At 42.3% G+C, this 26,031-nt stretch overlaps 1 protein-coding gene across 1 annotated transcript in view; it reads right to left on the bottom strand.

Moving 5' to 3' along the window:
- Positions 1-24,277: 24,277 nt before the first annotated feature.
- Positions 24,278-26,031, bottom strand: part of SLC7A14 (solute carrier family 7 member 14) — a 48,903-nt gene continuing 47,149 nt past the window's right edge. Inside the window, exon 7 of the mRNA XM_021702647.1 lies at positions 24,278-24,820. Coding sequence (XP_021558322.1) covers positions 24,498-24,820 — 323 coding nt within the window. The 3' untranslated portion in view covers positions 24,278-24,497. The remainder of the gene's footprint in view (positions 24,821-26,031) is intronic.

Raw genomic sequence — 26,031 nt, 5'->3', positions numbered from 1 at the left:
TTAAGCATGAGACAAAAAACAAAGCATGGTAAAAATGAATTCCTTGCCCTTGCCCCAAATTTTCTAAATGTTAATCCTGTGCACATGCTGAAAGGGAATTGACCTGGGTTCTCTTGCCGACTGCTTTTATTTAAGTTATGTTTCAACAAAGGGTCAGAAAAAATGCACATAAAGCAGCTTCTAGAGACATGGAAAGGCCCAGGACTCTTGGATGAAGGCAGCCAGGGACCTTTGGGTGTTTCCCTTGGTCCCGCTTTGGCTTCCATGAGCAGAACAGAACTGTTTCAGCACACAGTTAGGAGGCCTCCCTTGCCCAGTCCAGCCCACGGGCTGACCTGGGGTGCTGTTCTTTCCTTCAGTTCTGGGCTATGCCAAACCCTTCCCCCCTTTCATGTTGTTTCTTTCCTGAACCAGAACACAGCTCATATTTGCCTCCGTCACAGACTATCTAAGCAGGGATCTCAAACCATTCCATTCATTATTTCTGAAGTATGGCATGGGGGTCACCAGCAAAAGACTCATTCAGTAAATGTAGATTTGTGGGTCCTATCCCAGACCTACAGAGACAATGTCTGGGGTGGAGCCCGGGACTCTGCATTTTGTTATTAACATTTATTATTTTTAAAAAAATTTTTATTTTTATTTTATTTATTTATTTATTTATTATTTATTTTTTAAAAGATTTTTTATTTATTTATTTGACACAGAGAGACACAGCGAGAGAGGGAACACAAGCAGGGAGAGTGGGAGAGGGAGAAACAGATTCCCTGCTGAGCAGGGAGCCCGATGCAGGGCTCGATCCCAGGACTCCGGGATCATGACCTGAGCCAAAGGCAGACGCTTAACTGACTGAGCCACCCAGGCGCCCCTATTTTATTTATTTTTAAAAATTTTTAAAAAAGATTTTATTTATTTGGCAGGGGGAGGAGGAGAGGGAGAGGGTCAAGCAGACTCTGCATTGAGCATGGATCCTGATGTGGGGCTTGATCCCAGGCCCCTGAGATCATGACCTGAGCAGAAACTAGGAGTCAGACGCTTACCTGACTGAACCACCCAGGCGCCCCTTAAGTTTTATTTTTAAGTAATCTCTACACCCAACGTGGGGCTTGAACTTACAACCCTGAGATCGAGTCGCATGCTCTACTGACTGAGCCAGCCAGGTGCCCCCTGGGAATCTGCATTTTAAATGACTCCCCAGGTGATTCTGATGTACCCCAAAGTTTGAGAACCATTGAACAAGCTTCAGTGAATGTAGGTACTAGAAGGATATCTGGTCAGATGAAGAAACCAGAAGCCAGAAATGTTGGTGATTTACCCAAGGCCATATTCTAAGGAGTCATTTCTCATTTCCTAGGACTGTAAAACAATGGGGTTGTGGTTTAGGGGAACTGCTCCTTTTTTTTTTTTTTAAAAGATTTATTTGAGAGCACACAGGTGTGTCGGGGGAGGGGCAGAGGGAGAGAATCTTCAAGCAGACTCCCTGCTGAGTGCAGGGCCCTGACACGGGGCTCGGTCTCATGACCCTGAGATCATGACCTAACCCGAAATCAAGAGTCGGATGCTTAACTGCCTGAGCCACCCAGGTGCCCCAGAACTGTTCCTTCTTTGAACTAGCCATTCCATCAGAATGAGGTCTTCCCTTTTCTTACCTCACCCCTCCTCCCTGGTCTTGGAGCAAGCACCTGACTCAGGCTCAGTCAGTCAGGGTACCTCACTGGCCTGAACGGACAGGGATGGCCCTTCCCAAACAGGAGCCCATCCTTTACTGGAGCTGTGGGTCAGAGCGCATTCCTCTCTGACAACCAGAGTGGGAAGACGTGAGACTGCAAGTTCTCAGAGCTGTGCTTCCAGCCTCGTGGAAAAAGTGAACCTGGGAAAATGAGGCCAAATGCGGAGGGAAGTAACGATAGAAGAACAGAGAGCGTAAGGGGGCCCAGTTCCATCGTTTCTGATGCCAGCTTTACAAATACTCTTTGGTTATACAAGCTGGTACCTCCATTCACCCATTTACTTTTCTTAATTGAATTCTGTCAGTTGCAACCAAAAGAATTCTGACGAGGCAGAGGCTGTGGTTATGGGCGCAGTTCCCACAATGCCCATGCTAGTTTTCGCCTCTTCCTCTGGGCCTTGTGCCTTCTCTTTCGCTAGCTGCGTGGTCTGCATGGGACTCCTCTGTCACAGTCAAAGGTCCAGAAGACGGATGTGTGACCGTCTTGGTCACCGATATGGAGAAGCCATTGGAGGAGGCCACATGACCAGAATCCAGAAGTTGGGGCCATCTTGTTAGGGATGGGACCACGATGGGTAGTTGGTAAGGGCTGAGACAGAGGGAGGGGCTGTCCTGCGGGATTTGGGACCATGGAGGAGACTCAGCCCCTGCTCAAGACGCCGCCAAAGCAGAGTGAAAGGTGAAATACTCTGGTTTTGCCCTTCTTCCTACCCTCTAGTCTTCTGACAGTGCCTGTCTTTGGCAGAACTTGCCAGAAGTCAGCAGAGGTCAAAGGACCTGGGAAATGTACATAGAAGAGTGAGAGAAGGGCAGGAAATGGTTCTCAGAGCACATGGGCAGTTGAGTCTGAACATGGCGGAGCAGGTCCAAGGTTTAGGGAGCCTCAAAGTCTGGAAACTGCTGAGGGCAAAGAGGGTGCAGGGGGAGGGTGGGTAGGCATTTTCTGAGAGGCTGCCTGAAAGTACCTCACAAATAAGTACTTCCAGGTTTGCTTAAGGTATTGATTCAAAACAGATCCCCAAATCTACCTTCCCCACTGGAACCGGTTATGCTCTTGATAGCGTTCAGGATGTCCTACAGTTTTCTTCAGGCTCAGAGACAAAATTGCTTCTCTTACTGTGTTCCCTAGACCCAAAACCAGAACTTGGATTCTGGACCACTTCCTTTCCCATTGATGCTACACTGGCTGTACCCCGCCTGGGGGGCCCTTCCACCTGTCCGTTCTCACTGTCTCTTATTGCCTCAAGACTACATCATCTCCTTCCTGGATGACTCCTCCCTTTCTTCCTTCTATCCATCTTCTGCTTCACATCTATACACAAATCTCAACAACATGTGTTTCTCTGGCTTGACATTCTTTGATGTGTTCCCTCTGCGCATTGGATAAAGTGCAGATGCCTTAGCTTAGCATGCAAGGCTTCACAATATGCCCCTAGGATACCTGGCTTTTATTAAAAAGATTTAGATGAAGGTCTTTGGTTATGAGTAAGAGACACAGACTCTGGATAGATGAAACAAACAAACAAAAAAGGATGGGGTGGAGAAAAGGATTTTTGGAGAACAAGACTTAATTTTTTAGGAAAACCAAACTTTAAGAAGGGCAAGCACAAGGACAGTTTCGTAAGGGCTCTATTGCTAGGATGAAGGAACTCCAAGTATGTTTAGTTTTTTTTTGTCCCTCAGCTTAAGATTCAAATACCAGGAAGGGAACATCTGATCAGGCTGCAAGGATTATGCGCCTGCTCCTGAGCCCATCGCGGAAGCTAGGGAAATTGGGGCAGGGCTGGGTCATATGCTCTGTGTAAGTTTCTTTTTCTGTTGGGTGAGAAAGAGCATGGTGCTTTTACCAGAAAAAGACACATCGATACTGAAAGGATCTAAAATAATATATGTCCATCACACTCACCAATATGCAAAAGTTTAATTCAATCATGAAACTTCTTCTACATTGGTCTGCCCTGCCTTATTGCCCTGTGATCTCATCTAGAGAATCTTTTGGAAGGAATCAATCACCACTAAACAAGGGACTTTTTATAGGAACAATCTCCTGGAGGATAAATTATTACAAATCTTAAACTTGTTCCCTAGGGCTATTTATATTTTCAGAGAACCTATAAAGCTATTATTAATTAAAATATCTTCCTCAGTTTTGCTCAGAATAGAACAGAATTCTGAACAAGTTGGCCTTCAGGGTAGGATGCTAGCTACATAATTCACATGTTTTAAGATCTGGGCTTCTGTAGAGCTTATTGACATTAAGATTTGAAATCTTGCTTGTTATTTAAAAAAATTTACAAGCTCTTAGAATTTTGATCATTTAAAATAGGTTTTAAGTGTATTACTTATTTAATCATACATTTATTCAGTTAATTAGTTAATTACTTAAGCATTTAATGAGCATTCGCTATGTGCCAGCCATGCATTAGCCCCCAGATATAAAAAATAAGCACAGAGACAGTCCCAGTCCTCAGATAACTCACTGGCTAGGGGCACAGTCTGGTACATCACGAATAAGGATGCTGTTAGCTTCTTATCATTGTCGTCTTTCATCTACTTTGGAAACTGACACCCTGTCTGAAAGAGGAAAATAAAATGCCAACAGAAGCACACTAGTGCAAGTTAAAGATAAGAGTTTCCAGAATATCTGATATATAAAGGCGTATTGACTGGGTTTTCTCTTAAACTTGCACCTTTTTTTATGGGTGTTGAAAGTCAGCCAATCCCTAACTACATCAAGTCTATTGATTTAATTATGAGCAGAACAGCGAGGAATTGGCAGAAAGTGCCTTCCCCAGGCCTCTGCACAATGTCCTGGTGAGACCTTCAGTAGACGAGCACACTGTTTCTTCTTAGGGCTAGAATTTGGTAGAAGGTGTTACTCTTTACTCGTCTGGCTGATTTAAAAACTTCCTCCCCAGGTGTTGGGACTCAGTTTGCGTTGTGATAGATACCACAGAAATAGCTGCATCAGCCGGCACGGACATGGCCATAAAGAGCGTGACCAGGCACCACGGGCAGAGTAAAGTGGAGACATTGACCTCCATGCTGGAAACTGTAGGTGGACTGAGGGTGCTGAGCTGTTACCCCTCTCAAAATATGAAGAATAGTGTTTCTTTTCATAGTCGATTAAAAAACAATAAAAACAAAAATCCAGGCATGTATCGCATGACTCATACAGGCAATATGCTACCATACGAGTCATTTCATGAAATCCATCTCACCAACTGTGAAAGTCTGGCAAGCCATCGTCTTGGCCCAGTATGGTGGTTCTTCCTCACAAAGCCCCCAGGGACCCTGGCGCCTTCCAGCACACTGCTTCCTCCATCCTATTGGTGGCCCTTGAGCTCATGGTCCCAGATGTCAGCATCTACAATGCAGGTGGAAAGAGGATCAGAGAAAAGGGGCAGAGGCCCATGCCCACTGCGTCCCAGGAGAGTTCCCTGAAGCTGCCATAGGAACCTGACTGTAGTAAGTCACATGGCCACATCTAGCTGTAGGAGACGCGGGGAAATAGAATCTTCCTCAGGGCTGGCTACGTCATTTGCAGTGCCCAGTGTAAAATGAAAATGGGGAGCTCTTTTTAGAAAAAGCAGGAAAAAAGTGTTAAAACTAAACATAAAGCTTTTTCCTTTTTCTGTGGGCTCTCTTTTGACTTTCATGATGGTTTTTGTTTTTGTTATTTAATGTTGTTCTAGGAAAGGAAAATTAAAATTTTAAATTACTAGTATGAGGGCGCCTGGGTGGCTCAGTCGTTAAGCGTCTGCCTTCGGCTCAGGTCATGATCCCAGGGTCCTGGGATCGAGTCCCACATCGGGCTCCCTGAGGATGTTTCTCTCTCTCCCACTCCCCCTGCTTGTGTTCCTGCTCTCGCTGTCTCTGTCTCTGTCAAATAAATAAATAAAATCTTTAAAAAAAAATTACTAGTATGAATTTTAGTATTCTTTTTTTTTTTAAGATTATTTATTAGAGAGAGAGAGAGCACAGCTGGGGGAAGGGCAGAGGGAGAGGGAGAAGTAGGCTCCCCGCAGTAGGCTCCCCACTAAGTGGGGAGCCTAATATGAGGCTTCATCCCAGGACCCTGGGATCATGACCTGAACTGAAGGCAGACACTTAACCGACTGAGCCACCCAGGGACCCCTTACTATTCTTTATATTGTGCAATGTCTGTTTTAAAGGCGAATATAAGAACGTTTTACTTTTGGGGCACCTGGGTGGCTTAGTTGGTTAAGTGTCTGCCTTCAGCTCAGGTCCTGATCCTAGGGTCCTGGGATGAAGTCCTATATTGGATTCCCCACTCAGTGGGGAGCCTGCTTCTCCCTCTCCCTCTCCCCTCCCCCACTAATGTTCTCTCTCTCTCTCAAATAAATAAATAAATAAAATAAAAGAACATTTCGCTCTTATGCAGAAACTTTAAAATTCCACAATTTATATTTGGTAGCTCATATACCATATTAGTATTAAATTCTTATTAGAACTATGGAAACATTGCACAAAGCTAACTCAGTTGTCTTTTATTTTACTTCTTGATGTGCACACGGTTTACCAACACTCTCTACCTTTGGTTTCCTGATGAGTAAGGAAGGCCTGAAATGGGAAGGAACAGTAATTACGTTGCCCTATTTTCCCCCTTCCTTCTCTGTCATCATTTTCATTGTAAAGTGGTTAGGGAATTAACACAAGGATATGATAGGGTTCTGTTTTTGATTAAGTTTGCAAGAATAAAATGGATTTTGAAGGAAACCTATGTCGTATCTTTTAACAATTCTATGAGAAGGGTTATCTGTCTTAGTTGAGACTGTTGTAACAAAAATACCACATACTCAGTGGCTTAAATAATAAACACTAATTTCCTACAGTTCTGGAGGCTGGGAAGTCTAAGGTCAAGGTGCCAGTAGATCTAGAGTCTGGTGGACCCTTCCTGGTTTGTGGATGGTTGCTTTCTTGCTGTGTCCTCACGGGGTAGGAAGAGAGAGCAAGCGAGCTCGCTTGCTCTAGACTTTCTTCTTCTTTTTCTTTTTGCAACTGATTTTTTTTTTATTAAGCTCAATTAGCCATCATATAGTACATCATCAGTTTTTGATGCGGTGTTCAAGATTCATCAGTTGCATATAACACCCAGTGCTCATCACACCACGTGCCCTCCTTAATACCCATCACCCGGTTACCCCATCCCCCCACTCCCTTCCTTCAGTAACCCTCAGTTTGTTTCCCAGAGTCCAGAGTCTCTCATGGTTTGTTCTTCCTCTTCTTCTTTTTAATATTTATTTATTTATTTTTGAGAGAGAGAGTGAGGGGAGGAGCAGAGGGTGAGAATCTTTAGGCAGACTCCCCGTTGAGTGGGGAGCCTGATGCAGGGTCAGTCTCACGACCCCTGAGATCATGACCCGAGCTGAAACCGAGAGTCTGTTGCTCAACTGACTGAGGCACCCCGGCGCCCCTAGACTTTCCTTCTTCTTAGAGAAACACAAATCCCATCATGGGGCTCCACTGTCATGACCTCATCTAAACCTATTACCTCTGAAAGGCGCCCCCTTCAAACATCATCACTTGGGGGATTGGGGCTTCAACATATGAATTCTCGGGGCACACAAACATTCAGTCCAGTCAACAATCAGTATCATCCCCTTTCTCCCATGTGAAGAAACTGGGGCTTAAGGAGATGAAGTAATGAGCCAAGGCTATAGAGCTAGTAAGTATCAAGGTTTGAACACAGGTGTTCTAAAGCTAAGGCCAGTTCTCATACTGCTACAGCATACTTGGGGGTTATGAAACGGAGTTAAATTATGTTTAGCCAAATAGAGCAGAATTAAAATGTCAAAAATAGGCATTTTTCTCATAGGACGTTAAAAAGAAGTATAAATTTTACTTAAAATAGTAACAGAGTGCACCATACATGTTTTGTTTCTTTAATTCTTTCAACAATTCCATGAGTTAGGGGCTCTCATATGCCCATTTTACAGACGAGAAAACAGAGGCACGGAGAGGTTAAGTAAATTGCCTCAGGCTCCATAGCCAAGACTCTAATCTTTGCAGTCTGACTATAAAGCCTGAAGTATTAAGCACTACTCTAGCCCTCGAATGGTATTTACCTCCTAAGAAAGCAGAGTGAATTACTATGGAAGGCCATTTACTGAAACTACAGATTCAGAATTAGCCCAAGATTCTTTAACATAAATACTCTCTTTGCTAAAAATGTTAGTTTTGGAATAAAGTTAAACTCTGGACCTATTTTCAAAGCAAATATTCTTAGAAAGGGATTGTTTATCTGTAGTCAGTTGGAAAATAAGGGGAACTCAAGCTTCTCTGTGGTATAAGGGCTACTGAATATTTATATCTCTGGAAAGAGGAGAGGTAGACTCATATTCTCCACCACGCCACACATGGATTTTCAGGAAATAAGGGGAATTAGCTACCAAAGGGAGTAAACTCTCTTGTAGGCTTTGAAGTCCTAATGAATGACAGATCATAATCTGTATGTAAAAGGTGAAGTCACATGGGAGCACCCTTTGCTAGGTATGGGTCACTCTGGTCACCACTGGTTAGCCGGGGGGATGGGGCAGATGGGGGAGTGTGGAGGTGGGGGAAGGGATGCGGAGTGTTCAGACTATGGGTTTGGTTTGCAAACAAATACCAAAATGAGTGAGTACACTCTGTTTTTAGCAAAGAAATCATTGGGCTGGAAAGCCCTCAAAATATCAATCACTCAATAAGACCTCCTTGGGAAAATAGTAAGATTTTTGTACAGAGCCCTTTTGAAGTTAACCCATTTGGGCTTAAAATTCGAAAATAAAAGAAGAGAGCACTCTAGGTCAGGAGGTCATTCTGAGCTACTTTCAATCCAGCAAGACCCCTAAAAGGAAAGTAGGGCCTCACTTTTGTTAAAAAAAAAATTTTGGCGTTAGGTTGGCAGAGAGGGCCAGAGTCCTGATTCTTCAGTCCTGTACTTCCCCTCCTAGCCCAAGGAAGGGTGGGGCGATGCCAAGACCAGGAGGCTATCAAAGACTCCCTCTGTGTGTTCGGATTTGGAATGTATTTCTGATGTCATGATAAGAACAAAAGAATCTGGCTCTGTGTCAGGCAGGAGTATGCATGCTCCCAAAGGAGAGGAGTAGGGTTTGTGTCCTCCTTTGGGGTCCATCTCCAAACCCTGGAGTTTTCCCTGAGCAAACCTAACTTTCATTAGAGAGCTTTCTCCATGAATGTGTCTGAACCCTCCATGAACCCATTTCCGCCTCAGCTAGCACAGTCACTTAGAGTTAATGCGGTCCATATGTTTGCCCCCCACGGGGAGAGTAGTGATCATTTGTCCTCAAATTGTCTTCCTGTAAGCTGCTTGCTTTGTCTCATCCATACAGTAGTTCAGTGGTCCCCACCTCGTTTGCTCACCGCATCTCATAGCTCCATAAACTGATCTCAGCACGTGAGAAGGGGCAGCTTTTGAGAGGCGCGTTTTGCACAAGAAGGTTAGTAAACATTCTGCAGCAGTTAAAGATCTGGGCGTAGTAACAAGTGAATTAACTTCAAATGCATCCATGTGCTAATCTGTTAAGTGGAAACAAAAGGTTCCCAGAATTTGAGAGAAGAAAACGAAATATGTTTCAATCTCATTTTGAAAGCACTATGTTGCTCTATAATGGTAAGTGATAAAAATGCCTCTAATTTCCCTCTATGTTCTTTTCACTAACTGGCTGGGCATTTTCTGGGGACAGGAGAACTTCATCAAATTCATGAATTCAAATTAGTTGTTCTTAGGAAAGATACTAGAATGTGCCTTTGTTGGGTCAAGTGAATTTCATGATTATATCTTGAGAGTTTGCCAGAAAATGCCACTACTCTTCAATATTTAATTCCTCTCTAGCACATTTTCGTAGCTGGATATATAATGCCACATGATTATCTTTTACTCAGTGGTGTAGCTTAAATTCTAGGACAGCAAAATTTTTAGAGACGATTTCTGTCCCTTTGATTATTACAAAATAAACAGAGCATGGTTTACCTAGGAGCTCCAGCCCTTTGTGTATTTCTTCACATTTTGTGTACAGGATTCATGGGCACTTTTTATATCCTGTATTAAATCTTATAAGAAGATTTTCATTCTGCAAAATTTATTAACTACCTTCTCTGTTTCTAGATGTACATGTGTTTATGTACTCATCTCCCCAGATGAATAATTGTATTAAGGTATTATATACAGTATAAAATGTACAGAAAAATATTAAAAGAATGGGAAAGAAGGAAATAACATTTTAATGTTATTTCATATTATTTATTAATGATGCCAACTCTTTTTCTTCTTTTTAAATTAGTAATAATAATTTATGAGAGCAATGAGTTTGAACCTACTTCATTATTTAATACTGGGATAAAAATATTCAAAAGTCTGATTCTTAGGTCAGTTAATTTTACTGTTTGATTTTAATAGCTGCTTTGGCTGAAAAATATACCTCATATGAGGACACAGAATAATATAGGAAAAGTATATCATTGACTGTCTTCCTTAATAATTATACTCGTGTCAACCTCCTGCATCAATTTTGCAAAGATTTGTATTAAAAGTTGGCAGTTTTCCATCTTCTTTGATGCATTTCAGTTGTTTTTTCAAACTAATGAGATAGGTTGTGTTTCTATATTTCTAAGAAAGTGTTTGAAAACCCATAGAGGTTCTTCATTTGTAAGATTTCTGAAACAGATTTAAAAGTTTTGAGTTATCTCTAGGTACAGTATGACATATTATTTTCAGTAATAAAATCACATACATGTTCAAATATCTCTTTTCAAAATAGTTGCTCCCAGTGTACTAATTTCCTTCAAAAGCAATTGTTCTTCATGAGTTGTTATAGGATCACAGAGTAACAATGTTTATTTTGTTTTTATTTTTAAAAAATATTTTATTTATTTATTTGAGAGAGAGAGAGCGCACAATGGTGGGGAGGACAGAGGGAGAGGAAGAAGCAAACTCCCCCGGAGCAGGGAGCCTGTTTCAGGCCTTGATCCCAGGACCCTGGGATTATGACCTGAGCTGGAGGCAGATGTTTAACTGACTGAGCCACCCAGTACACCTGTTTATTTTGTTTTGTTTTAAAGATTTTATTTATTCAAGGGCGCCTGGGTGACTCAGTCGGTTAAGCGTCTGCCTTCGGCTCAGTTCATGATCCCAGGGTCCTGGGATTGAGCCCCGCATTGGGCTCCCTGCTCAGTGGAGAGCCTGTCTCTCCCTCTCCCTCTGCCAGTTCCCTTGCTTGCTCTCTCTCTGTGAAATAAATAAATAAAGTCTTAAAAAAAAAGATTTTATTTATTCATTTGAGAGAGTGAGCGCGCGAGAGAGAACACAGCAGGGAGGGGCAGAGGGAGAGGGAGAAGAGACCCCCTGCTGAGCAGGGAGCCCCACATGGGGCTTGATCCTGGGACTCCAGGATCATGATCTGAGCCAAAGGCAGACGCCCAACCGACGGAGCCACCCAGGTACCCTGAATTTTGTTTTTAAATTCTTGTTAGATAGCAAACTTTTGTACTTTTGGGTTCATTGTTTTTGCTGCAATTAACTATTTTATGGTTTCTTTGTAGGAATCTGTTTAAATGACTAGCTCTTTTTGTGGGGTCAGTTAAATAAAAACAGATAATGCAATCTGTAAATCCACCTCAATGGGTATTTGTAATATACAAAGTATCATAGCTTGAAATGGTGAGGGTGGTGAGGGTGGTACTGTCTACCCCTCTTCGATGAAGACGATCCTCTGTCCTGGAAGCTCTTAGGGACCCGGATGACCATCAGAGGGTCAACATAATCCACAGTAAGCCACCTAATGCAATATAACACAAATAAAATTAAGCCTTATATTCCACACATTGAATATCTTATTATTGCATGTTAATATACATTATAATCATATTGAATATAAGGCTTAATTTTATTCTTATTTTTTAGATTAAAAATTTTGGAAAAACTGTTCTAACATTTTCTTTTTTATATTTTTTGGATGCTTCTGATTTATAGCAGGAAAGAGACATATAAACAAATAACTGTATTCAACATGTAAAATGCTATATACATTAAGAAAAAAAAGAATGCTACAGGAATGTGTGGTTGGGGGAGGAGTGGGTAAGGCAGGGGTTAAATTCCAGAAATTCAGAGGGGATACACTTGAGAGGAACCCTAAGGATGAGTGGGAGTTTGCCAAGGGGACAAGGGGGTCAAGGACATTCAGAAAGACACAAGAGGGCAAGAGAATGTGCCTGGAACACATTCAGGAGTCTGTTAGGGTCAGAATATAGGACTCTTGGGGGAGGGTTGGACGTGAGACCCGAGATAGGGATGAGGTATAGCCTGGGAGGGGCTGCATTCTATTGGCAAATGGGAGCCAGTGGAGATTTTAAGTAGAGGAATGACCTAAAGAAAGATACATTTCATTTATAAATCATGATCAGTATGGACATTTTGAAAATAATTATATTTTTGGCAGGTGTGGATGAAATTCTGTTCGATCGAGTTTGACAAATAATTATTGATCATTTTCTGCATGACAGGCAGTATCCCCAAGGCAACAAAAAGTTATAGTGGCACACATTTTATTTGGTAAAAGGATTAAACTGAATATTTACAATTACATACACAAATAATTTGCATTTGTCCTTCAAAATTAAGATGTCTTTTAATATTCTTGACATCTGGAACCAATTAGCACTAGTATTGAATTCTTAACAATGTATATGTGAGCCAAGTATCCAAGCTAATGAACTCTACTTGAATATGGCTCCCCTCTGTTGAAGAAATAGAAGCATCCTCAATTTATATGCACCAGTGCAGAGAGAGAGAGAGATGCCTATGGCATGGCATTAAGAGGATAGCTTCTATTACTTGTGTCATTGTTTGGGGGAAGCTGTCAGGGTCCTTTCTTGGCTTGCCATTTAGGACATGGTAAATATTTGGAAAAGCCCTCATAGGAAATAAAAGTTATTTCTGCAGATAAAAGTAAAATATTTTTTAAAGAACATTTGGGAACAAACAGAGGAAGTATAAAAAAGAAAATACAAAATTATCCCAAATCAGACTTCTCAGAGGTAGCAATTGTTAGCACTTCATATAATCTCTTAAATCTTTTGCTATGCATGTATAAAATACATATAAAGACATACTACATAAAACCTTTGCATCCTACTTTTAAAATTTAACAATTAATGAAGATTCTCATGTCGTGAAACATTCTGAAGACATTTTTAGTTGGCTGTACAGTACTGCGTTCTACAGTTACACCCTAATTTATTTCAAAACCTCCTGTTTGGGACATTAGGTTGACTTTTAGGAATTTTCCCCCTGTAATTATAGAGCTATTCTTTGGCATAAACCTTTGACCATATTTCTGATGATTTATTTTCTTAGGATCAATTTCTAAAAAATTGAGTTAAAGGATCTCAAATCTGTCAGAGAGATGAACTGTCAAATATTTAAATAGAGCGATTGAAATTGTTCTCCACTTTGGCAAAAGTGTAAGGAGGGCCTCCGGAGGGTGAAGGAAAACTCAACTTCTTCTTTTTTTTAAGATTTTATTTATTTATTTATTTGACAGAGAGAGAGAGTGAGCACAAGCAGGGGGAACGGCAGGCAGAAGGAAAAGCAGGCTCCCTGTTGAGCAGGGAGCCCATGGGGGACCCTGGGATCAGGACCTGAGCCGAAGGCAGACGCTTAACCAACTTAGCCACCCAGGCACCCCGGAAAACTCAACTTCTATTCATTCAGTCCTTCAACAAATATTCTTTGAATGCCTCCTGCATCCCAGGCTCTGCCCTAGGTGCCAAGGTGTAGCAGGAAGCAAGAGAGGGGTGTTCACTGCCCTCATGGGAGCGGTCTGGAAAGTTAGAAATCATGGGTCAATTTCTTGTTTACAGATGAGGAAACAGTGTACAGAGCCAGCCACGGAGGGCTAGGACTGGAATAAGGTTTCTGTCTGGCAGACCAAGCCTCTTTGCACCCCACCTGCCATCTGTCTCCTCTGAGTGATCTTGGGGGCATCCGTTCAGGGCAGGTTTATGGTATCTTCTGCCCTTGATGTGTTTAGATCTAGCTGTTAGCAAGGCTGTGAAGCGATGGGGCCAAGCGTGGCTTTGGGACCCTGGTGTCTCCCTTCTGTGCCATTTCACCTCTTGGCATCTCCCCACCCCCGGTCAGGCACCCGGAGACCCCACAGTCTTTCCTCATGACTAGTGAAAATCCGCTTTCTGAGAAGGAACTAGTATTAGTCATTCATATCTCAACCTGCTTGAGTTAAGACACTGTGTTCCTTCTTCCAAGGGGAGTTAACAACTGTGGAGACATTTAAAGATCTCTTTTTCATTGAGGAATGCCAGACTTTGTTTCCAGTGGAGGCATTTGGGCGTCAGGGAGTAGATAGGGCAGAGGTGCCCTCCCTCTGCTGGTCCTCAAGGCTCACAGCCTATCTCCTTCCCATGCCCTTTCCACGGGGTTGGTCAGCCCAACCTCTGCCTTTTTGTACAAGATTGACAAGGCTGGATGAGAAAGTTGAGGACAGTGTATCCACACCTTGAACGGTTTCCAGGACATTCAAAGGGCTGCTTTGGATACAGAGCTTCATAGAACAGGGAAATCTCATTGCTAGGAAACCCCCTACCCCTGCCTTACCCTGCCCTATGAGGAGTGTCTCTGCTAGGAAGGAAATTCAATTACGGTCTTCTGGCCACCAGAACTGAATATAGATGGACTATTTCCTCTTTGGATTCTGTGCCAAATTGTATTCCTGCTGCTGTGTTTGAAGTTAATTAGAGTCACAAATCATTTGTATTTCCCTTCTCTGAAGGAAAGCCTGCCGCTGTACTTATCTCAGCAGGTTAATTGACTTACAGAGGGCTCATCCCTTTCTGAAAACACTCTAAATGGCTCTGATGAGTAAGCATCAGGCTTACACATAGATGTAATAAAAGCTTGGAGAATTCAAATTTCTAGGTCATAGAAATGGGGTGTGTGTGTGTGTGTGTGTGTGTGTGGGTGGGTGTGTGTGGTTTTCTCTCTGAGCCTCATAGCTTAGAGTTTTTCTTGATTTGATTGCGGCCAGTGTGAGAATGGAAAACACCTATCCTCATGTAGGGGAAGAGATGCTTGTGGGCAAAGGAGAGGAAGGGAACTGGACACAGAAATGTCTCTCATTGCCAGGCACTGGACTGCTAGTAGCTGGAAATAAAATGTAGAAGAGCTGTCAGCTTAATGTTTGGGATATTGGGATCCCTTACATTTCCTTTTTTTTTTTTTTTTTTGATTTATTTGAGAGAGAAAGAGAGACAGATAGCACGAGCCGGGTGGAGAGGGAGAAGCAGGCTTCCCGCTGAGCAGGGAGTCTGATGCAGGACTCGATCCCAGGACCCTGGGATCATGACCTGAGCCGAAGGCAGACGCTCTGATGACTGAGCCACCTGAGCAGCCCCCCTTACCTTTCCAATGAGGTATTTAATTTTTAAAATGATTTCGAGTTATGGCCCAAGGAGAAAATTCCTGGGGTACCTGCGTGGCTCAGTCGTTGGGCGTCTGCCTTCAGCTCAGGTCATGATCCCAGGGTCCTGGGATCGAGCCCCGCGTCAGGCTCCCTGCTCGGCAGGAAGCCTGCTTCTCCCTCTCCCACTCCCCCTGCTTGTGTTCCTTCTCTCGCTGTCTGTCTGTCAAATAAATAAATAAAATCTTAAAAAAAAAAGAAAATTCCTGTAAAGTAGCTTTGATATTCTGAATAACCTTTGAATTTTTTTTCAATTTTTAAAATTGTGGTAAAATATACATGACATGTATCATCTTAACCGTTTTTATTATTTATTTATTTATTTAATTTTTAAAAAAAGATTTTATTTATTTATTTGACAGAGAGAGACACAGCGAGAGAGGGGACATAAGCAAGGGGAGTGGGAGAAGGGGAAGCAGGCTTCCTGCAGAGCAGGGAGCCCGATGCGGTGCCCGATCCCAGGACCCTGGGATCATGACCTGAGCTTAAGGCAGACGCTTAACCGACTGAGCCACCCAGGTGCCCCTTAACCATTTTTTAAGTGTATAGTTCAGTGGTATTAAGTACATTCATATTGTTGCACAGCCATCACTCCATCCTCTTGTGAACTCTTTTTTTTAAAAAGATTTATTTGTTTATTTGAGAGAGCGAGAGAGAGAACAGGGGGAGGGGCAGAAGGAGAGGGAGAGAGAGAAAATCTCAAGCAGACTCCCCCCCTGACCACAGAGCCTGACACCAGGCTCGATCTCATGACCCTGAAATCATGACCTGAGCTGAAGTCAGATGCTTAACCAACTGAGCCACCCAGGTGCCCAGGATTTCCTTCCTTTTTAAGGTTGAATAATATTCCATTGTATATATATACCACACTTTCTTTATCTATTCATTCATTGATGGACACTTGGTTGCTTTCAAGTTTTAGCCATTGTTGAGTAATGTTGCTGTGAACAAATGTCTTTGAGATCCTGCTTGTAATTCTTCTGGATATATACCCAGAAGTGGAATTGTTGGATCATATGGCAATTCTATTTTTTTTTTTGAGGAATAGCCACACTGTTTTCCACAGGGGCTGCATCATTTTACATTCCCACTAAGAGTGTGTAAAGGTTCCAATTTCTCCACATCTTCACTAACACTTGTTATTAAGTAACCTTTCAACATTAAGACCCATGTAGTGAGGTTGAATTTTGGAATATGAATCCAATTACTTTTGACCCTGGTAATCCCCCATTCCAGGTTGTCCTGTGACTCTTCTTGGATACTATTTGTAAATAAGTAAATGGGTAACTCTTCCACCAGTAAGAATGAATTACAAGGTGTATAACTCACAAAAGTTATGAAAAGTTAACAATTGTTCTCGGGAGCAGGCTGCCGCACACCACTGGCTATAAACGGCAATCATGGGCTGTAAGCATCAGTGAGCAAAGTCCAGAAATGATAGTATATCATTAGTGAAGGAAGTAGCTGGATACTTTTGCCCGAGGTGGTGCTCCTGGTTCCCTGGGTCTCAGAGGGGATGCACTGGGTTCTAAAGCGGAAGTGCTGAGGGCTTGGTGGACCAGCAGAGGCCTGGAATCATACAAAGGAGCATCTGTGTGCAAGGAACTTCACAACGGGGGTTAAATGCCAGACTTGTGGATTTTGGAAGTGAATGTCGTCATGAAACCCACATGGCTGGATGGGTCAGTTCTTCTTCAGTGGTCCCTGTGCAGGCAGCAGTCCACATAGCCATTCTGCAGCAGCAAGGGTTCAGAGCACCCTAGTTCTCATCTGCTCCCCCAGCCTCCCCCCTCTGCCCCCTAGCTTCTTTGAGATCCTACAGGCTCTCTTCCCAGATGCCATTTTGGAGAGAAGCAAGGGGGAGGGGAGGAAATCCAAAAGACTGAACATTGATCCCAAAGAGACTCAATCATCTAGCAAGAGACTAAACTCGAAGACAACTGTGATTCCACAAATTAATACATTTAAAGTTTGTTTTTCTCACTCTGCTATTCAGGCAGGTAGACCTTCGCAAGGGCGAGCAATGCGTTGTAGGAAATAAAGATGGCAGGTTCTTTGTAACTCATGGGGTGTTACATTATGTGACCCTGTCTACCGCTTTACCTTTTCTCCAGATGTCACTATTATACTGTCAAAAAGTAAAAATAAACCACTACAAATGCTATCTGTAGGCAGATAATGTTGCTCCGATTTGTCCTTAAAATGAATGGGGGCAATGAATTGGAATGCTTGTTGGTGCTGAGGGTGGAGGGCAGGGGTGTGGCTGTGGGTAGGAGCTGGTACTGGGAATGGGGTAATTCCGGAGGCAGTGTAGTGGGGGTCCCAGACAGTGTCCAGGACTGTGTTAGAAGAAAATGGTCAAAGGGAGATTGGGTCACTTGCTGTTCTCCCAAGAGTCCACTACAGAAGAACTTCCGTCCTCTTCATGGAAATAAAGTGAATTTAAAAAGATAGGATGGCACTGACTTTCTTCAAATTTAAATTTTAATAGTCGATTAGCTATAATTTTTAAAATATTTTTATTCTGAAAACGAATTTTCCACAATAAAGCATTTAGTTCCAAAAGAAATGAACTCATTTATCTGGCTTTTCTACAAAGGACAATTGAAATATTTAAGGCAAGATTCACTTATTCATCTCCATTTTAGAATGGAAAGGAAGTATCAAACTTCAGGTACTGGTTAAGGTTAACAAAATACGGGAAAGCTCCTTTTTTTCTTTTTTTTTTTCTGTTGGTAGTCTTCTGTGTAAAAGCTTTACATTACTATGGATATTTTATAGTAAGACACTTTTGTTTCTGACTTTCCTTATAACCCATTTTTAAATTTAAAGGCACACAATAAAGCTTTATGCGTTTATTAAAATATACACATTTTGGTAAATTTAGAATTTTCCCTTAATATCTTGATAAATCAATATATTGTCAACACCACAGTCATTTGAAAATAAAACACACTCCATAACACATTGGCATATTATTTCTTTCTTGATGATACACTACCACACCCCATTGTACAGTGCACCAATGGGAATTAAAGACCACAAAACGAACAAACTTTAACAAATACAGCAATTTCATACCAAAAAAAAAAAAAATAGCAGAGAAAGACACTAGAAATTACCATCTGCAAAAAGCAAATTGTACTTCTCAAGGACCCAACAAAAAGGAAACAAGTCAGTAAAATTTACAAGCTGTATTTATAACTTTGGATATGGATTAAACAGTAATGTTTCTTTTCCACAGTGAGAAAAGCTAGAATGTCGAGTCCTGTCATTAGATGGTGTAACTACATGTAGGAGGACAGTATCTGCTCTCTTAAAACCTGCAGCCCCTCTATCAGCCCAGACAGTTGAGGTATTTATGTGCTATTGTAGCATTAACATAGCAAGTCTTTGCTTTGGGGAGTTGATTTCTGGTGTAGATTCTTGTCTTCAGGAGCATGAGTGAGTGAGACGCGTGAACTGGCAACTGCCAATACCCATCACGAGGGAATGTGCAAGAAGCACTCCCCTCACCTCGCTCTCTGAAGGAACACAAGTCCTTCAAAGTCTGCGCTTCCCGGGAAATTTACATGACCCACAATTCTCTTTAGCCAATGTCACCGGTGTCAAGTGTTAGGAAAGCGGCATAAAAAATAAAGCACAGAGGGAGTCCCTGATGAAAAAATCCAGGCTGCCTCTGTTTCCTAATTCTTATACAAAGCCGTTTTCTCCCTGTATCGTACCAGAATGTACTAATAATGTTCTCCGGGGGTAAGAAATTACAGTTCCCTGCTTTCAGAAGACTTCAAGCCCAAAGCTGATTTTGTGAAAAGTCCTCTATGAATTTCATAATTCCATGCATGTAGAATACTGTTTAATGGTTTCTAACACTATTTTAGTTGATACTGCAGAATTATGTTCACTTTTGATGGGCTGCAAAACTTCCACTAATCCCTTTTGGGCTTTAAGTCCTAAGAGAAAAAAAGAACATCTTAGATAATTTTGACAAAAGGCAGCTGCCTAGGTCTTTCAGAATGATGCGTGTGTTACTCAAGCCAAGCAGTAGAGGAAAGCGTTTTAGAAAGCGGTAGCTCCTGAGGAGGAAAAGAAATTACAATAGCTTCTCCTCTGGAGTCTTAGAGAAAAAAATGGACACAGGACTAACAGTTATGTACATGGAAGGGGCTTTTTGCTCCCCATCACCATTTCAATTGAGAAATACAAAGTCCACTCATCGAACAACGTGCGGGTTCCTGCTAGCTGTGGGGCCTGCGGTTTGGGATGCAGTTTCTGGCTTTGCCTGCGGTTTATTTACAAATATTGGCTCTTTCACGGCCAGGCCATCAGTGGTTATCAGCTGGTGCCTCTCTCTCTCTTAGGGCCTCCAAAGGGCCCTTGAAGACAAACGGATCCTCGGTGTCAGGGAGATACAAGCATGCAGAAGAAACCGAGGCTCCATGAAAATTTTGGTTAGAAACACCCTCTTTGACTAGTCTTGTTCCACATGGCATAAACATGGGGTTGTCATGCAGCCCTAATGTGTGTTTTCTTCACTCCCCCTCCCCCTGCCAGCATCAGAAACTAAGGCCATCTCTGGATTGTTTGCTAGCCTGAAAGCTTACATCCAAGAGAGGGCCATTAACTCTGCCTGGATTCAGTGAGTTGGTCCCAGCCCTGGCTTTGGACATGCTCCCCAACTTCTGACTTCTCCACTCTGAGATGCAAAATTAGGTGAACCTGTGGCTGACCCTCCATGGACTTCCACAGACATCTCAGTCCCCGGTAAAAGCTGGGGAGAGGGGACGCCATTTCTTCTAGTCTCATGAGCTGATTCTCAAACTCCTGTAACTTCTATTTATCATGCAGAGAAAAGGTATTCCCTTGTAGACTTCCAACAAATGTGATGTGAAGGAGGTCAAGTTTATCAGTCCTTTTCAGGAGAATAGGGGAAAGACATTTTTTTTGAAGGGGCTCGTGTTTTGTTTCCCAATAATTGCTGGGTTTATATCTACAGAAATGCATCGTTAAATTCAACATTTCTCCCCCTGTGTATCTAACATCATGACCACGATGTAGACATTTGATTAGCTGTCAGTTTGTTACTAAGTAGTAGAATTGGTTTCTTCACCCAATTCTATCATCTGATTCCTTTCACCAGTTCAAAGTGGCCTTGCACTCAAGCTGAGTAAAAGCTGGAGCTGAGGTTTTACTTTTTTAGATTAGTTAGATAGAAAAAATTGTTAGGTTTGGTTGTTTAAAATTACTGTTGAAAACTTTAAAATGGTTGTGAATAACTTTGTGTTGTCTGTCTACATGTTAAATGACTATGCTTCTAGGTTAATGATGAAATCAGACAGGATTCAAAAGAAGAATCAATCATACATTGCTTTAATTTGGATATTTTTTTCCCTTTAACATATTAAATCAATTTGAAATGTGTATGTGATCTGTTAGCTCCATACACAGGTGGATGAAGCCACCGACCCAGCTTCTTAAAGCCCAGCCCTCCCTAATTCATAGGTTCATCATTTCCCCGGTGCCTCCCCACCCAAGGAGAGCCAGCCAGCTTAGTTCGCTGTTTAAGTCTATTTGTGAATAAGCCCTCACCACCTTCTTAGCATTATTTCGTACTGTTGCATAGATCAATCATGCATACATCGTAAGCTCCTGTCAGACTAGCTTCTTGCTTTCCCTTGAAGGAGGCACAGTACACATTATTAGTCAGAGATAGCTGTCAGCCCCTCTCCTCCCTACTCATGCTGATTCTCCACTTGGCAAGCCTTTTCCCCATTTCTAACTGGGGGAAATGTTCTGCCCATTCCACAGGGCTCAACACAAAGACTGCATTCTCTATCATTTTTCCCAATGGAAGGCGGTCTTTTCCGTATTTGAACTCTCGTTGCACCTTGTAAGTCCCTCATCTCACATGTCACCTTCACTATGGTTTTTATTTATATATCTTATATATCCTATTTCCCCCATGTCTTAGGTCATAGCACAGATAAGGACTCCACAAAAAATTCTTGAATAAATAATATTTCATTTTCCTTTCACCCATCTATTCAGCCATCCATCCGATTATTAGGTATTTATTGAACATCCGTTCTATGCCAGGCACATGTAGCTGGTAAAATCTAAGTCTGAAGCTTGTACGTGGGTTTCAATGATCTATGCTATTCTCTGCCCTCATGGGGAAAGATTTGTTCTTATCATGCAGGAGTAGTTCTTCATGTCATTACCAATGATTTCATTATTTTTCAAGTTTCCCCCCATCGGCAAATTTAGCAATGCATATCAAGATTTTGCATTTGTGCACTAAACACACTTCTAGCTTCGTCTTATCCTTTCTATTTCTGTTTTTATTTACCCAAACTCCTCACTTATTTTTTTGCATTATATGTATTTCAATAGCCGCCTTGAAATCCTTCTGAAAGGAAGCAGAGTACCAATAAATAGAATACAATTACAAAAAAAAAAATCAAGTAATTGTTTCCACACTACTAATTCAAACGATGAAACCTCCCTGGAAAAGCTTTTGCAGGAGAGAAGAATTCAATAAGATGTAGGTCTTTCTTGGACTCCATTCAAGAAGGCTAAGTTTCTACGGTAATTATAAGATGATCTTACTTTTAATGCGATTCCACTAACGTGGTCTTGAGAAAATTGCTAGGAAACACTAATATAATCATTCTAGTAATTGATGGTATTTGAAACTGCATTGTGAAATCTGGGACCATTTCACAGAGGCTGGGAAACATGAACTAAAACATGTCAATTTACCTTAAAAATCTTTTTTCTATCTTACTAATTTTTTTTTTAAACCAAGATTGTTAGGGAGATGACTAACTTTAGAGAAATAGAGACCAAGATTATAAAAAGAAGGAGATACTACTTGGGAGAAATGTCTCCAGAACCAGAGCGGTTCATAGGATCTTCACAAAATCAATACCAACGATGTTTACTCTGCGTTCTCTCTCCTCACGCTACAGAAATTTCATACATCCACCACCGAACTATCGTTACCAACCCTCACTGCTAAAAGGGAGCTCTTTCACCCATGTTAAGATTTTGTTATTTTACACTCATATTTCTTTTTGGACATTTTTAATGAATATAGCCCCACCCCATCTATCTGGATATTTCAGGTCTCACACATTGTATTTAGTTTAGGCAGATTTGTTGAGTCTCGAAACTAGTTCAAAACTTTGTATTCACAAAAAATTACTGATAATTAGTCCACAGTTCATCCCTAAGGATATATTTCACAGACCAGGCACTGTATCTTTAGGGTTAAATTTAGGGAAGAGAAAACACGGCATTGCCATGCATTACATTAAAATGACAACATTACCCGAGGAAACCAGAATTCTAAACAATTAATACAGAGGAATGGAAAAGAAGTTCTAGAAAATAGGAGTTGCTTGAATTTACTGGCATTCATTGGCCCTGGGTGAGATATGCAATTTACCTAAAATCATGTTTAAAAAAAAAAAAACTATCTTCAATTAACCTTTTATTTTATTCTATATTAAAGCCCAGGGCATCAACCAGGAAGACTTGTCAGGCTTGGTGGTTTTATCTGCGTTTGTCAGGGGCCAGTGCTGCTCATTCCCTGCCCTGGGAGCTCCCAAGGGCATAATGTTACACTTCGTTCTATTCCCATTGCTTAGCACTTGATACAGTCTCAGTGTTCACTGAGTGAAAAAATGGACTTTTGCCTCTTCTCTGTAATCCTAAGGCATACCAAGATGGTACGAACCTCAACCTTTTAACAAAGAATAGCTTTACATTAGTTGATGTATTTTGGAAAACTTTTGGCATAATGCTAGATCTGGAAGAGAGAGGGCGAGAAATTTGCTATTTTGCCCCCCTTTCAGGAAGCCCCACAAAGACTGTAGCTTGATCGAAACTAGGCCTTCACGTTCACACATGCACATCTCAGGGCAGCCGAGGGAATCCTGGGGACCCAAGAGTAAAACTGATAGACCATGTGTTTTTTCCTGCCGCACATTCTCTCCTCTAGGTTATTTCTGAGAAAATTCCTTTAAGAGTCCCCATTAGGGCCCGATGTAGACCTTACCAGGTAGGTATCTCTCTGGGCTTCAGTAAACCTGCTCTGGGAAATAACAGACAAAATATGTATCTAAAAGCGAGCTACTTGGGAGGAGTAAGGTTCAGAAGTGAAATGTGATCTCTAGGAATGCCATTACCTAAGTAGCTGAGCTTCAACAGTTTTGTTTTCAGAGGGGCCCCCACCGCTCAAGTGGTGGCAAATCTCAACAAACAACACAATTTGTAATTTTGGAAATCTGAAATAGAATTTGCAATGTGATCTCAGTGGCTGGGTCACATCTCCTTGTAAAGATTTTTATCTGATTAGAAAACAAGCGGCCTCCTTCTTCAAGGCATATTAACGCCATGAAATCATGCTCCAACTATGCCCCCTTTCATTATATTAGCAGGAGCTTAGAGGCTGGTCGAAGAAAAGTATGACCGAGAGTTAATTTCTGCCAACGCCCTCCTGGCCTTCACGGCAAGAGATGGCTAATTTTTTTTTTTTCTGGTCACTGAAGTAGCAATAAGCAAGACTGCTTTATGGTAACTCTGAAACCTCTGGGGAAATGGTCTCAGAGTCCCTAACCTTTGCTGGATCCTAAAGTTAGAGTTTGAAGACTGTGAGAACCTTGGTGAATAAGAAGAAGCATGCGTCTTCTCCATGAATTCGTTTTTGTGAGATTTCAGGACCAAGTGTTGCTTGCTGAGGAAGTGCCAGTGTCCACCTGCACACATCCTCGGGGAGCAGCTCTCAGCAGGGCGTGCTCGGAGGATCTTTCCCCGGGTGATCCCGGTGGTGGAAATGCTGCCTGGTGCCCACACCCACCTGCTTTGGCACATCTCCAGGAGGAGCTGTGGCCTCAGTGTGGCTCAAGAAGTGAGGCCCCTTGCCTCCGTAAGAAGCAAAAAGATTCAACCAGCAAAGCAAAGGCCTAGGAAACATTTGCTGCCATCAGCTCTGATGGTTGCACCTACGATAGAATTTCTTGCAGCCTCTGGTTTATTTATTTATTTATTTTTTTTACAAGGGGATCAGTGATGAAACCCAGGTGAAACCCTTCGACAGAACTATCCTGAAGAACAAAAGTAGCAAATGACAGGCTATGACTGGGGACTGACTCTGGGGGAAGGCTGGACTTTTGAAATGAGAGCCAAAAATGTTTTCACCCTCTAGCCCACAGGTTAAGTGACTGAAAAGAAATCGCCACCGTTTCTACACATTTGTGTGTTTACTCCTACTCGGGAGAGTAATCTAACTCATCATTTGCGATCAGGGCCTCTGAGTTCTGTTTGTGTTTGCTTTTGCTCTTCGCTTTGCTACTTGTCCGGGTGTTGGCCTTAGCATCTGACATCTGCTGGTAATAGAAGCCTTTGTCCTCGGTGGGCCCGCCCCAGTTCTCCTGGTTCTCGCCTTCCGTGGCGTAGGAGAAACCCTCCTCCACCGAGAAAGGGTCATCCACGTCATAGCGCTGGTACGTGCTTTGGTGCAGGGCTTCTTCTCGAGCGCTGATTTCCAGGGTGCTGTTCCAGATGCCGTACCCGAAATAAATGAGCATACCTGCAGCGGGGGGAAAGGCACAGGCGAATAAACAGTTGCTCTGGGATCCATGGGACTAGCCGGGAGATACTCAATGGTGAAAGGAGGGCTGGCGGTAGATATGTTTTCTTTGGTCTACATCGTGTCCGGAAAAGACTCGAATTAGATGTCATTTAAAAATTGGGATATCTGGGGCGCCTGGGTGGCTCAGTTGGTTATGTGACTGCCTTCAGCTCAGGTCATGATCCTGGGCTTCCAGGATCGAGTCCCATGTCTGGCTCCCTGCTCAGCAGGGAACATGCTGCTCCCTCTGACCCTAATTCTCTTGTGCTCTCTTGCTCGCTTGCTCACTTTCTCTCTCTCAAATAAATAAATAAAATCTTTAAAAAAATTTGGGATATCTTGCATTAAGCAACCCATATTTACAGCTTCCCCTAAAAACGTCAGGTCTCACAACACTACTCCCACATTCCTATATGGCAGTTTTGGCTGGAGGTGAGCCCTGGCTGCCTCTTTAGATAGAATATGGGCTCTCTAGTCACCTCTGTCCCCACCTCCCTGTTCACTACACTCATGTAGGTGCCAACCAGGAATTTGCATTTTCCGCCCTGGCTTAAATATCTGCGGATCACCCACAGTGGGTCCCCAACCTTCTTGTAGCATTTTATTATCCCACACCCCCAATTAGGGATGCCATCTTTTATTTCACCACTGAGCAATGCGTATATATTGCCCTATTGTTTACTTTGCCATTTTTCACTCACCGAAGGAGTATTATATTACTGCTACTCAGAGCTGTTCACTTTCTTCTGTGGGCTCTCAGAGTGTCTGGTGCCTGCCGCTGTTACGGCCCTTAGAACGTTTACTGTGTGATTATCTGCACAGGGTGGTTCTATTTTATTTTTTTTAATTTTTATTTATTTATTTATTTATTTATTTATTTATTTATTTATTTAAAAGGTTTTATTTATTTGACAGAGAGAGACACAGCGAGAGAGGGAACACAAGCAGGGGGAGTGGGAGAGGGAGAAGCAGGCTTCCCCGCAGAGCAGGGAGCCCGATGCGGGGCTCAATCCCAGGACCCCGGGATCATGACCTGAGCCGAAGGCAGACGCTTAATGACTGAGCCACCCAGGCGCCCCAGGGTGGTTCTATTTTAGAGACTGCAGAAAACTGGCACTTAATGTTTGTTGAATGAATGAATGAGAACTCTGATGAGCATGAAATTTCCA

The sequence above is a fragment of the Neomonachus schauinslandi genome, chromosome 1 (genome assembly GCF_002201575.2).
Source record: "Neomonachus schauinslandi chromosome 1, ASM220157v2, whole genome shotgun sequence".
NCBI lineage: Eukaryota > Metazoa > Chordata > Mammalia > Carnivora > Phocidae > Neomonachus > Neomonachus schauinslandi.
Note: the sequence above shows the minus strand (reverse complement) of the source record. Positions and strands in the feature narration are given on the sequence as shown.